The following is a 14,880-nucleotide window of genomic DNA, read 5'->3' as shown; positions in this document are numbered from 1 at the left end:
GGAGAGGAGGCAAGTAGTGGGTGCTGGTGCACAGTGGAGTACAGAGGAGTGCTGCCCGTGTCCATGTCCATGTGACCCTAGCCTCTCTGATGGCCTATGCGTCTGTGTCCTCATCTGCACAGAATCTGAAGGCTTCAGGACGTTCGTTTGCACTTTAACACAGGCGCCCAGACCATTGGCTAGACATTAATTCTTTTTCTTTTACTTATCAAATCCCATGCTCACCCCTATCAGACTAGTTTACACTTAGTTCTTTTCATGTTTTAGCACTTAGTCCTTGATACTGAATTTCATTTAACATGTGCAAATATTCGTTTCATTGCTAGAGATCATACCAAGGGCCTTGTGCTTCCTAGGTAGGCACTCACCATGAAGCTGCACCTAGTCCTCATAGACAGGGTTGAGGAGCATTACTATGCAATGAAGTATACATATAGTTTTACTTTAAGAAACTGAATTTGTGGAATGACCTGCCTGCCAACTGCACTGCCATGACCCACTAGATTCTGTTCGCCCAAGTCCCACTCTGCCTCCCAATCCCACCTACCTCATCATCCTCCCTGAGGTTAGCACTTCTCTGCAACTCTGGTAGACTACATAGACCCAGGTGCAGCCCACACCAATATGAAGAACAGCACCCTTCCATTGGGCTCCATATTCTGGTCTACAACTTCGGAAGAAGACTTCAGCTTTACAGGAGGCCAGACTGGATCTAGGCACCAAAGGCCACACAAACATCCACAGAGACACCCTACTGGAACTGAAGTCTTGCCTGTCACCAGAACCCTTGGCCACTTAAGCCAGAGGACAAGAGAAGAAACAGAAAACAAAGGAACAAAACACCTATCCAACAAAGACAAATGCAAGAATCAACACTTATACCTATAATCATGCAAAATCCAGATGCCTAAATACCAGTGTAAGAACACATTCAATAACAGAAAGGGCAATATAGCACCACCAGAACCCAGCTATCCTACAAGACATCAACATTTCAGTGTAGCTGAAGTACAAGAAAATGACCTTAAAATAACTTTATGAAGATGATAGAGGCCCTTGAAGAGGAAATAAAAAGTTCCCTTAAAGAAATTGAGGAAAAGACAAACAAAAAATTAGAAGAAATCAATAAATCCCTTAAAGAATGCCAAGCAGCCAAGAAAAAATTATCAAACAGGTGAAGGAAATGGTTCAAAACCTAGAAATTGAAATAGAAACAATAAAGAAAACATAAACCAAGGGGATTCTGGAAACAGAAAATCTGGGTAAGCAAACAGGAACTACAGATGCAAGCATCATCAACAGAATACAAGAATTGGAAGAAAGAATCTTAGGCATTGAAGGTACAATAGAGGAAATAGATTCAGCAGTCAAAGAAAATGTTAAATCTAAAAGATTCCTAACACAAAATATCCGGGAAATTAGGGACACCATGAAAAGACCAAACCTAAGAATAACAGAAATAGAATGAGGAGAATCTCAACTCAAAGGTACAGAAAATATATTCACCAAAATCATAGAAGAAAACTTTCCCAGCCAAAAGAACAAGCCTATAAAGGTACAAGAAGCTTACAGAACACCAAATAGATTGAAGGAAAAAAAAGCTCCATCACCACATAACAATCAAAACAATAAACATACAGAATTTAAAAAGGATATTAAGAGCAGCAAAGGAAAAGGGCCAAGTAAAATATAAAGGCAAACCTATCAGAATTATACCCACCTTCTTAACAGAGACTCTAAAAGTCAGAAGAGCCTGGACAGATGTCATGCACACACTAAGAGACCACTGTTACCCAGACTACTATATCCAGCAAAACTTTTAATCAACAAAGATAGAGAAAAAAAGATATTTTGTGACAAAACCAAATTTAAGCAATACCTATCCACAAATCCAGCCCTTTAGAAAGTACTAGAAGGAAAACTCCAACCCAAGGAAGTTAGCTACACCCACAAAAACATAGGCAATACATACTCCCACACCAGCAAAACCCAAAGAAGGAAACACACACACACACACACACACACACACACACACACACACACACACTCTATCAACAACTACAACAACAAAAAAAAAAAACCAGAAATTAACAATCACTGGTCATTAATATCTCTTAATATCAATGCACTCAATTTGCCCATAAAAAGACACAGGCTAACAGAATGGATATGAAAATAGGATCCATCCTTCTGCTGAATATAAGAAACACACCTCAACTTCAAAGAAAGACTTAACCTCAGAGAAAAGGGGTCCAATCAAATGGACCCAAGAAGCAAGCTGGTGTAGCTATCTTAATATCTAACAAAATCAACTTCAAATCAAAATTAATCAAAAGAGATAGAGAAGGACATTTCATACTCATTAAAGGAAAAATTCATCAGGATGATGTCTCAGTTATGAACATTTGTGAAGCAAATGCAAGGGCACCCACATTTATTGTTAAAGCTTAATCACACATCAAACTCCAAACACTGAAAGTGGGGAGACTTCAATATCCCACCCTCACCAATGGACAGAAAATAAACAAACAAGTAAGATGGTATTTCTTATTTATAGACATAACTAACAGATGTTATGACTCAAATGGACCTAATAGACATCTACAGAACATTTCACCCAAACACAAAAGAATATACATTCTTCTCAGCATCTCATGTAACCTTCTCTATAACTGACCACATACTTGGTCACAAAGCAAATACAGATACAAAAAAAAAAAATGTAATAACCCCCTATACCTTATTGGATCACTATTTGTTAAATTGGAGTTAAACAACAACACAAACTATAGAAAACCTACAAACTCATGGAAACTGAACAACTCTCGACTGAATTACCACTGGATAAAGAAAGAAATTAAAGACTTCCTAGATTTCAGTGAAAATGAATGCACAACATACCCAAACTCATGGGACACAATGAAAGCAATGCTAGGAGGAAAGTTCATAGCACTAAGAGCCTGCATAAAAAAATTGGATAAATGTCACACTATTGACTTAACAGCACACCTGAAAGCTGTAGAACAAAAAGAAGCAAACACACGTAAGAGGAGCAGATGACAGGAAATAAAACAAACTGATGACTGAAATCAATAAAATAGAAACAAAGAGAACAACACAAAGAATCAATGAAACAATGAGTTGGTTCCATGAGAAAAATCAACGAGATAGACAAACCCTTATCCAAACTAACTAAAAGGCAGAGAGAGAGAGAGAGAGAGAGAGAGAGAGAGAGAGAACCCAAATTAACAAAATCAGAAACAAAAAGGGGGACATAACAACAGACACTAAGGAAATCCAGAGAATCATTAGGTCCTACTTCAAAAATCTGTACTCCACAAAATTGAAAAATCTAAAAGAAACAGACAGATTTCTTGATAGGTACCATACACCAAAATTAAATCAAGACCAGATAAACTATTTAAATAAACCTATAACCCCCAAAGAAATAAAATCAGTCATTAAAAGTCTCCCAATCAAAAAAAAAAAAAAAAAAAAAAGCCCAGGGCCAGATGGTTTCAACACAGGATTCTACCAGACTTTCAAAGAAGAACTAATACCAATACTCCTCAAATTATTCCACACAACAGAAACAGAAGAATGTTACCAAATTCTTTTTATGGAGCTCTAGTCACCCTGATACCCAAACCACACATAGATACAAGAAAAGAAAGAGAATTACAGACCAATTTCCCCAATGAACATTGATGCAAAAACACTCAATAAAATGCTCACAAACCAAATTCAAGAACACATTAAAAAATCGTCCACTAAAATCAGAAACAAGACAAGGCTGTCCACTCTCCCCATGTTTATTCAATATAATATTCAAAGTACTAGCTACAGTGATAAGATCACAAAAGAATATCAAGGTGATACAAATCAGAAAGGAAGAAGTCAATGTATCATTATTCACATTATTCACAGCTGAAATGATAGTATTCATAAGCAATCCAAAAAATTCTATCAAGGAACTCCTACAACTGATAAACACCTTCAGGGAAGTGGCTGGATACAAGACAACTAAAATAAATAAATAAATAACCCTCCAATAAATGCATGATAAATGGGCTGAGAAAGAAACCAGGGAAACAACACCCTTCACAATAGCCACAAACAATATAAAATACCTGGGGGTAACTCTAATCAAGCAAGTGAAAGACCTATATGACAAGAACTTCCAGTCTTTGAAGAAAGAAACTGGAGAAGATATCAGAAGATGGAAAGATCTCCCATGCTCATGGATAGGTAGGATCAACATAATAAAAATGGCCATCCTACCAAAAGCAATATACAGATTCAATGCAATTCCTATCAAAATACCAACACAATTCTTTACAGACCTTGAAAGAAGACAACTCAACTTCATATGAAAAAAAAAGGATAGCTAAAACAATCCTGTACAATAAAGGAACTTCCAGAGGTAGCACCATCCCTGACTTCAATCTTTACTACAGAGCAATAGTAATAAAAACCAGTGTGGTATTGGCATAAAAACAGACAGGTGGATCAATGGAATCAAATAAAAGGCTCAGACATAAATCCACACACCTATGGGCACCTGATTTTTGATAGAGAAGTAAAAATTATACAATGAAAAAAGAAAGCATCTTCAACAAATGGTGCTGGCATAACTGGATGTCAACATGTAGAAGAATGCAAATAGATCCATATCTATTACCCTGCACAAAACTCAAATCCAAATGGATCAAAGACCCCAACATAAATCCAACTACACTAAACCTGATAGAAGCTAAACTGGGAAGTAGCCTTGAACACACTGACACAGGAGACAACTTCCTGAATATAACACCAGTAGCACATACACTGAGAGCAACAATTAATAAATGGGGCCTCCCAAAACTAAAAAACTTCTGTAAGGCAAAGGACACCATCAATAGGACAAAACAGCAGCTTACAGAATGGGAAAAGACCTTCACCAACCCCACATCTGACAGAGCGCTGATCTCCAAAATATATAAAGAACTAAAAAAAAAAAAAAAAAAAGAAAACGACATCAACAAACCAAATAATCCAATTAAAAAATGGGGTACAGATCTAAACAGAGAATTCTCAACAGAAGAATTTCAAATGGCCAAGACACACTTAAAGAGTTGTTCAATATCCTTAGTCATCAGGGAAATTCAAATCAAAACGACTCTGCAATTTCACCTGACACCTGTCAGAATGGCTAAGATCAAAACCACAAAGGACAGCTTATGCTGGAGAGGATGTGGAGCAAGGGGAACACTCCTCCATTGCTGGTGAAAGTGTAAACTTGTAGAGCCACTTTTGAAATCAATATGGAGGTTTCTCAGAAAATTGGGAGTTAATCTACCTCAAGACCCAGGTATACTACTCTTGTTCACAGCACTGTTATTTGTAATAGGCAGAACCTGGAAACAACCTAGATTCCCCTCAACCAAAGAATGGGTAAAAAAAAAATTTAAAATGTGGTACACTTACAGTGAAGTATTAATCAGCTGTTAAAAGCAATGACATCAGGAAACTTGAAAGCAAATGTATAGAACTAGAAAAAAAAAATCATCCTGAGTGAAGTAACCCAGACTCAGAAAGACAAACATGGTATGTACTCACTCATAAGTGGATACTAGCTATAAAGTAAAGTATAGGTAAAAGTAAAGAGGCTAGGTAACAAAGAAGGCCCCCAAAGGGGAAGCTTGATCTCCCTGGGAAGGAGAAATAGAGTAGATCTCCTGGGTAGACTGGGGGCCAGCAGGGATGGGAACATGAGGGATTAGATTGGGGGGGTTGGAGGAGAGAGTAATGAAAGAGATGTCTTGATGTGGGGGGGGGCGATTTTGGAGTCAGATAGAAACTTGGTGCAAAAGAAAATCCCACGAATCTACAAGGAGAACCCCAGCTGAAACTACTAGCAATGGCGGACAGGGGGCCTGAACTGGCCGTCTCCTGTCATCAGATGGTGACTACCCCAACAGTCATCAGAGAGCCTTCATCCAGTGACTGATGGAAACACAGGCAAAGATTCACAGCCGAGCACTGGGCTGAACTCTGGGAGTCCTGTTGAAAAGAGGGAGGAGGGATTGCACAAGTGGGGGGGGCGGGTCAAGGTCATCACAAGGGAACCCACAGAGACAGCTGACCTGAGCTCATGGGAGCTCACAGACAGCTAGGGAGCCTGACAGTGTGCAGCTTGATCTGCTTGTGGGACTCCTAGTGGAGGAAGCAGGGTCTGTTCCTGCTGTCCTTTAAAACTGTTGCTGCCTTTTAAGCAAGGCAGTCCTAACCAGCAATACAACTCTGCCGCTATCAGCAGCCCAGCAGCGGTTCAGAGTCAAGATTCAAGGAACTCAAGATTCAAAAGTTGAGGTGAAAGTCTGCTCCTCAGAGAAGGTGAACAGCAAGTACCTCATCTTCTCTCCCGAAAAGCGGCTCATCCACCTCCCAGCCTCCACAGAAAAGCCCTTCTCCACCTGGCTCCTCCCACTTCCTGTCAGCTGGTTGCTGACACACCCTCCTGACCACAGGTTAATTTTATTTAATCAAACAAACATAACACATCTTTGCTTCATTAAACAAATGTTCCAGAGCATAAACAAAAGTAACACACCTTAAAACAATATTCCACCACATAGCCCTAATGCTTTGGTTGGCTTCCAGGAACCTATTCCTCATACTGGATTGTCTGACCCAGCCTTAAAACAAGGGTAGGAGCTTAGTCCTCCCTCGATTTGATGTGCTATACATTGTTGACACCCATGGGAAGCCTGCTCCTTTCTGAACAGAAACAGGGGAGGTGTGGAGGGGGGAGAGGAGGGATGTGGGAGGAGGGAACAGGAGGAAAGGAAGGTGGGGAAACTGTGGTCAGGATGTAAAATAAATAAATTTAATTAATAAAAAAAGAAACTGAATCTGTTTGAACACAAAGATGGAAATTACACATAACAGTTTTTTGAAACACTGAAGCTTCTTTTTGTTGAACAGATGAAACTAAACCAAATCTACAAGCCAGATCATTATTATGGGTGTGTGCACACATGTACACACACACACACACACACACACACACACACACACACACGTGCATAGCTATCATGAATCATGACATAAGAAGGAACATAAAATTCCAGATTACAGCATAATAAAACTAAGCTTAAAATAACTCACTAGGAATTTACAAGACACAAACAAAAATATTTCATGCAATTTGGCTTCTTAAAAAAATTCTTGGCCAGGTATAGTGGCTTTAATAACATCACTCAGGAGGCAGAGGCAGGCAGATATATGAGTTCTAGGCCAGATAGAGCTATATAGTAAGACTCTGCCTCAAAACAAGTTCTGGTAACCTAGGGCATCAGACCTTGAAAGAATACTGATGCTTATATTTATTTGGGGAAAGTCGTGTATTGAGAACATGTGTGACATAGTAAATTCGGGAGCTGTGTGAGCAATGTCCCCTAGGTGCATGCATTTGAACACTTGATCCCTGCTGGGCGGCAGTGTCTGAGGGTTATGGAACTATGAAACCTTTAAGAGAAGCCTTGCTGGAGGAAAAGGTCACAGTGGGCAGGCTTCCTGAGTATGGATAGAATGTGATCGGCCCCTCTGTTCACATGCCTTCTCTGCCATGATGGACTGTATCACCTCTGGAACAGGAAGCTAAAATAAATCCTTTCTCCCCCCAAAATTGCTTTGTTTCCAGGTGTCTTATTATAGCAATAGAAATGGGGTAAGTACAGTAAATGATTCAAAGTGATGGAGATACAGGCGAAACTGTACAGATAAAAATGAGGATTTTTTAAACAAATACTAGTCTTTGGTCATAATGATTGATGGCGGGTGGCACCAATCTGAGGGTGATGCAGTTTCTGGCCATCTGTCCATGCAGAAGAGCCTTTTGGACCAGCAGCCCCAGGTCCTGGCACTCATCTTGGCTGCAACCGCATCACGGAAAAGAACCTGCCTTTGGACCCTCCGGTTGACGTATTTCTTGTTGGCACCGTCGGGTTTGACGCAGAGGACTCCATTTTGATTCTGATGACTTTTGCACACCTTTGAACATCGTGGAAGCAACGCACACTCTAAGTTTCCAAGTCTCATAGCTTGTGCGGCGACGTTGAATACACTTCCTTGGTACATTTTTATGACCCCTCCCCCATTCTTAGCTACTTTTCTCACCGTGGTGATGAAATTCCTGACAGGAACGATTCACAGAAGGGATGGTTTATTTGGGTTCATGGTTTTAAAAGGAATAAAGTCCATTCTGATGGAGGAGTCATGGCTCAGGGGCATGGGGCAGCTGGTCACATTCTAGTCACAGTCAGAACTCAAAAGATGAGTGCTGGCTGTCAGTCAGAAATCCCCTGCCCTTGGAATGGTGCTGATGCATTTAGGGTGGGCCTTTCTACCTACCTCGAATGATCCAATCAAGAAAAACCCCTCACAGGTATGTCCAGATGCTTGGGTTTCAATTAATTCCAGATGTGGTCAAGTTGACAACCACGAATAGCCATCACACCTGCTAACTTGAGATCACAGATTTAAAATCTTCCCCAGGGAAGAGCATACCGACTGCTTGTCCAGTGCCAAGCAGTCAGCTTTGAAAACACAACATTATATGAACTGAACAGGTTAGATTTGGGAATATATATGTATATACACAGAAGCATGCAATACCAGTGAAAAAAGAGGCCATGAATTTGAGGGAGAGTTGGGAGAGGTTCGTGGGACAATTTGGTGGGAGAAAATGGAGGGGACAAATGTAATTAGAATTTCAAAAGAATTTTCCCTCAAATGACAGAAATCCAATTTCAAAAGTATGTGTTGACTAACCATTGTCTCTGAGTGGTTATGAGAGCATTTCTGGTGATAAGAGCATCTGAATGAACCCAAGTTCAGTGGTATTCCTTCCTACTGTGAGTCATCACAGCCAACCCTCAGAGACCTGAAGAATTGCCCTCCACCTGACCTAGAAGCTGGGACAGTAACTTCCTTCCTTCTCTCTCTCTCTCTCTCTCTCTCTCTCTCTCTCTCTCTCTCTCTCTCTCTCTCTTTCCAGAAAGGGTCTTTGTACACACTCCTGGCTGTCCTGAAACTCACTATGTAAAACCAGGCTGGTGCTGAACTTACAGAGATCCACCTGTCTCTGCCTCTCAAGTACTGGGATTAAAGTCATGTGCCACCATGCCTGGCACCCACACCACCTGCTCGCCTAGCTCTCTGGTTTGTAGACAGCAGGCCATGAAGCATCTCAACATCTACAACTATAGGACTCTGTATATGAGAAATAGATTCGGGATGCCCTGAACACTTTCTTCCAACATGGAAGCCCCATGAACTTTTTATAGTTAGCCCCAGAAGAGGAAGCCATAAAACAATGCCCTCATCAAAGGCCTTGGTGGTGACATGGACTTATTTTGTCACTATGACAGAGAACACTAGACAAAAGCAGCTTAAGGACAGAAGGGGATGCCATGGCAGTGGGGGTGTGAAGAGGGGACGCTGTGGCAGTGGGAGTGTGAAGCAGCTGTTTACACGGCACCCATAGCCTGAGGGCAGAGAGAAGGACATGCTGGCTCCCTTTCTTTTCTACTCATTCCAGGGCCCCAGCCTGTGCTGCCCACACTAGGACACATATTCTCACCTCATTGAACCTAATGTAGAAACTCTCTCACAGACAGAACCAGAGGCTCTGTCTTCTCAGTGACTCTAGACCCTGCCATACTAACCGTAACACTCGCAGCAGGTGCTCTGGGTCGCAGAGGCTCTTTGACATTAATTACTCTTACCTTTGGGTTGTCAGACGCTAGAGGGCTGTTCATACTCAATGTTGTCCAGAGGTCCAACCTGACAGTTAAAAGGCTGCTATATCAGATACACAGGTTGGTGATAAACGACCACTGAAGGTGCTAAACATAGCACAAGATCATTTTGGCTTTCTATCTGCAACATTCAAACTCTCCACAATCGTGGAAGTTCTGACCACTCGATCAGTCTGTAGGATTTTGACACACCCATGGCTTTCTTATCTTCCATCTGGCTCTACCCTTGGGACCAGTATCCATCCCTTCAGGCCAGGCCGGGTGGTGAAGCCCCCTAACCCCATGGGTTCCTGAACTTCCAGCTGTCTTCGGACGAAGTGTTGGTACGGATGCTGACCCGGGGCTGCAGCTACTTCCCTCAGCTGAAGCAGATCTGCCCCTGCACTTGGGGCTATCATGCTTCCCTTAGCCAGAAATAGATCCATGTCCCCACATTAGTCTGCAGAGGCTACATTTCCTCATTCAGAATATATTTCCTGAGCTTTCTCCTTTGACAAGCACCCAGGTCCATGCCAGTTCCTCCTCCTCTATTCCACGTACACAGTCGTGGTAGCCCTTGGCCTGTCATTAGTGAAACAAGCTAGTAATGAACAGTGAAACCTGAGAGCTTTCCAGGTAAATCCCACTCTGCATGTGACAGCAGAGAAACAAGGCTTGAAGGAGAAAAACATGACCACTTGGAGATAAGGTAAAACCCCACCATCCAGCCTACTCCAGGAAGCAACATTGAGACCAAGCTGGGCCTTATCAGACTCTGACTGAGAAAGAACAAGGACCAATCCCAAGCCCTGAGAAAACAAAGAAATGCTCTTCCAGACCACAGCTAGCTCAGGAGTTTCCACTTCTCAGACTCAGAAAGCATGTGCCCAGATCCAGATCTCTGGGCACGTTCTCAAGAAAAACTACTACTCACATCTATTAAAAGCTCCCTGGAGAGCATGGTCAGTACTTAGGATCCCACTTCATATATTATGTTCTCATGTTTCCCAACTTGAAATACCACAGAGAACATATCAGCATTACAGTGCAGCCCTCGGTATTTGCCAATGTCAGATTTAATCTGCCATCTCCCTGGCACCTGCAGAAATTGGGAGCCAGGAGGAAAAGACACTTAGCAAGTGTGTGTGCCTTGGGCACCCTGTACCTGCCTAAGAACTTCAAAATGCTTTTAAGGTATTTATTACTCAGCACCTCGCCTGTGAGAAGGCAGCTGTGGTCTGGGAAACTCAAGGTAGGCCACTTCCAAATTTGTGTCATGTCAAAGTTCATAACTGTTCAAGGTCACAGGGTCATGCTATGTATACAAGTGCCAGGAAGTACCTGCTGCAGCCTGTCACCCCACAGACAGCCAAGAAAGGGCTGCTTGTCCCTGGAACTGCACTGCTAGAGTGCCCTGACCTGCAATGTTTGACACCAGGGAGCCCCAATGTTTTCACACATCTGCGTCTCATCGCATAACACAACTGTGATACCTGTTAAAAGGCCACACTCTTTGAAGCAAGGCCATGAGCCATGTGCAGGGACCATGCGTCTTTGTCTGGCTGTGCAGTTGAACCAGCTGATGGTGTGAGAGCTGCTGGAGGAACCCCATGAAGAGAATGACCAGATCAGTGAAAGTGCTTCTCGGTTCCCCTGCTTTGGAAAAGAGAAGGGCTAACATCACAGGGAGTGTGTTGTTGGCTGTGCTGATTGATGGAGCTCATGGATGGACACACAGGAGTTAGGGTGGTGTGGGAAGTGAGGTCCAGATGAAACCATAGACTCCGCCCTTGTTAGAAATAAATTCTGAGGGTTCTTTTTTTCAAAGGTGCCCTGAGGCAGCTTAGATCCAACAAAAAATGGTCAGAAAGTACTAGATTTCTGCTAATGGCTGCTGATCTAGCTTACAACCCTACCCATCCAAACTCTAAGATACCCTACACACATATCCAAACAGAAGTTTGTAGAAAATTATTAGCAACCAAATTTGCCTGCAAGGTCAAGGATCTTTAAAATAAACAGGACATAAACTGCAGAGATAAGTCTACCATGCATGGCTCTTGTTGAGAAAATGGCAAACCTGACAGAGAAAGGCAAGCCCCAGACAACCTGTAAAATTGTCCCCTCCTGATTATTGCAAAAGGGAAGAGATGCCATGTGTTAGGGTTTATAAATTGTTCTCCACACTCAATCAGCATGCCTGCCATTCTTAAGCTGCCACCCAACTTTGTAAGGTCATAAAGCAAACTCTCCTGAGTTCACGACTCTGTCTAGTGCTCTTATTATGAAATGGTAACACTTTTATTGTGCAGTAAGGGTCATTGTTTCTCACATCCTAAAGATGCCTTGTGCACACCACGCCATGGTTCTCAAGTCTGTGCTGTTCCAGGACTGCTCTTGACCCAGGCTTCCCGGTGTTTCTAACTTCCAGGCATGGCTGATAGAAGGCTGGTCCATGAAGACACCACTGGGCTGGAATCTTTCCTGGGTAACAGACCCCCAGGAAGAGGGATGTAGTCAGACTCTGGATGGGTACGGTGGCCTGTGTGTGACTCTCCCACCCACCTCCTTATCTTCTGTTACTGAGAGTTCAGTCATTGGTGGCTGCTGTAACAGACTACCACAGACTGGGACTCAGAAGATAACTACTTATTGGGCACAGTTCTACAAGCTGGAAGTAGGTTGGGTTCCAGCAGGGGCTCTAGAAGGTCGCAGACTGCTACTTCCTTGTCATATCTGCACATGGTAGAGGACACACTGGAGAGCGTTCTGCAGCCTTCCTCACAAGGACACTATTCCCATCCAGGGAGGCTTCACCCTTGTGACCAAATCACCTTCAAAGCCTTGAATACCACCATTTAGGGAAATGATGTCAATCTATGCATTTTGTAGAGGCACAAGCCTTCAGTTTGTAACAACAAAGTGACTAAACTGCTGTGGGATGTTCTGTATGTCAAATGTTGCTCTGATTGGTTAATAAATAAAACACTGATTGGCCAGTAGCCAGGCAGGAAGTATAGGCAGGACAAGGAGAGAGGAGAATTCTGGGAAGTGGAAGGCTGGGGCAGAGAGGCACTCCCAGCTGCCGCCATGACAAGGAAGATATAAGGTACTGGTAAGCCAGGAGTCACGTGGCAACTTATAGATTAATAGAAATGGGTTCATTTAAGATAGAAGAAGTAGATACCAAGAAGCCTGCCACGGTCATATAGTTTGTAAGCAATATAAGTCTCTGTGTGTTTACTTGGTTGGATCTGAGTGGCTGTGGGACTGGCAGGTAAGAGAGATTTGTCCTGACTGTGGGCCAGGCAGGAAAACTCTGACTACAAAGAGAAAACTCTAGCTATACTGAACAAAATCATATAAGGAAAGAGGAAAAGTTTTAAGTGAGAAAATCATAGTATTAACTTAAAAACAAAACTTTCTTGGCTTGAAACTGTCACCTTTAAAACAGAATGGTGCCCAGGAGCTCCTGCTATAAATACCCAGTGTGCTCCTGTCTTCAACCTGAAACATATTCCCTAAATAACTAATGTGTCTTTCTAAACACAGAGCATGTGTAAGCATTGCTGCTGGACAAGGGAAGAACAGAGGATTATTAGCAAGCCGGTCTACAGGCTGGAGAGACGGCTCAGTGGCTAAGTGTGCTTGCTGCTCTTGCAGAGGACTGGTGCTCAGTTTCCAGTGCCATGTCATGGCTCACAGCTGCCTGTAACTCTAGCTCCAGGGGATCAGATACTCTCTTTGGCCTTCTCAGACACCTTCACATATATGGCACATACACACACAATTAAATCTTAAAAGAAGAACCCATTCTAGGGTTGAAGGCGCATTTCTGTGGGTGGAGTGCTTGCTTTGTGCACATAAAGCCCTAGCTTCCACCTCAAACACCACACAAGCAGGTCCTGGTGGCGGAGTCTATAATCCCAGCACTTGAGAGGTGGAAGGTCAGGAGTTCGTGAGCATCGTCAACCACATAATGAGTTTATGCCACACTGGACAGCATGAGAGAGGACAATGCCAAACAGATGCAGAAATGATCTAAAACTGTGGTATATTTCTGTCCTTAAAATACACCTGTTTTGCACTGCCCTGTTTACCTCAGAACCTGCTCTGCCTCTCTCTGCCCCATAGCCTCACTTGGGGGTGGAAAGAGAAAGACTGCCCCCCTCCTGGGGTTCTTCTCATCCCTTTGCTCCAGCAGGTTCTGGAATGTTTCTTATGCAATCAAAGAATATGAAAAAAGAGGTATACAGAGACCAGTATCTGCCAGTCAGCGGGAGGAGAGAGGGTGGGGCAGAGGGTGTGTCTGTGTGGTGGACATGCAAGGGGTGACATTCAGGAAGTTTGCAGGGGTGGTGGGGACTCAGCGTTGTCAGCATGCTGAATTACAGGCCTTAAAATAATTTGATGGGTAAATTTTCTATGTATATTTTACTGCAATAAAAACTACTAATGAGTGAGCCCAGCAGCCAGCATTCCTGTCACTTAGCTACAGCAGGCAAGTCTTCTCATCAAGGACCTGCCTTGCATGGCCTGTAGACTTCCTCCACTTGAGAGAGGAGGACACACACGTCACTGAAGGCACTGTCACCATTAGTGTTGTTATTACTATCATGCTACTTATTATATCTGTTATCATTACTATTATACCATCATCGTTGCTGCTACTATTACCACTATTACTATTGTTAATACCGACATCACCATCGCTATTCCTACCTGTCTTAGGTTTCTGCTGCTGTGATAAGCACCATGACTTTAAGTAACTTGAAAAGGAAGGGGTTTATTTCAGCTTACACTCATTTGTAGTCCATCATGAAGAGAATTCAGGGCAAGAACTCAAGGCAGGAACTGAAGCAGAGGCCATGGAAGAATGCTGCTTATTGGCTTGATCCCCATGGCTTGCCCAGCCTGCTTTCTTGTAGCACACAGGACCACTTGCCCAGGGATGGCACCACCCACAGTGGGATGGGCCCTCCTATATCAACCTTAATCAAGAAAATGCTACACTGTAGCTCAAATGTGAAGGTCTTATCAAGTTAAAAAAAAAAAAAAACCAAAACAAAAAAACAAACAAACAAACAAAAAAAACGGT

General features: G+C 42.7%; 1 protein-coding gene across 1 annotated transcript in view; it reads left to right on the top strand.

Moving 5' to 3' along the window:
• The window catches only part of C13H18orf63 (chromosome 13 C18orf63 homolog), a 65,455-nt gene extending 57,415 nt beyond the window's left edge, over positions 1–8,040 (top strand). Inside the window, exon 13 of the mRNA XM_036204504.1 lies at positions 7,871–8,040. Coding sequence (XP_036060397.1) covers positions 7,871–8,040 — 170 coding nt within the window. The remainder of the gene's footprint in view (positions 1–7,870) is intronic.
• The last annotated feature ends 6,840 nt before the right edge of the window (positions 8,041–14,880 follow it).

This window comes from Onychomys torridus, chromosome 13, assembly GCF_903995425.1.
Source record: "Onychomys torridus chromosome 13, mOncTor1.1, whole genome shotgun sequence".
NCBI lineage: Eukaryota > Metazoa > Chordata > Mammalia > Rodentia > Cricetidae > Onychomys > Onychomys torridus.
This window is presented reverse-complemented; position numbering and strand designations above follow the sequence as displayed.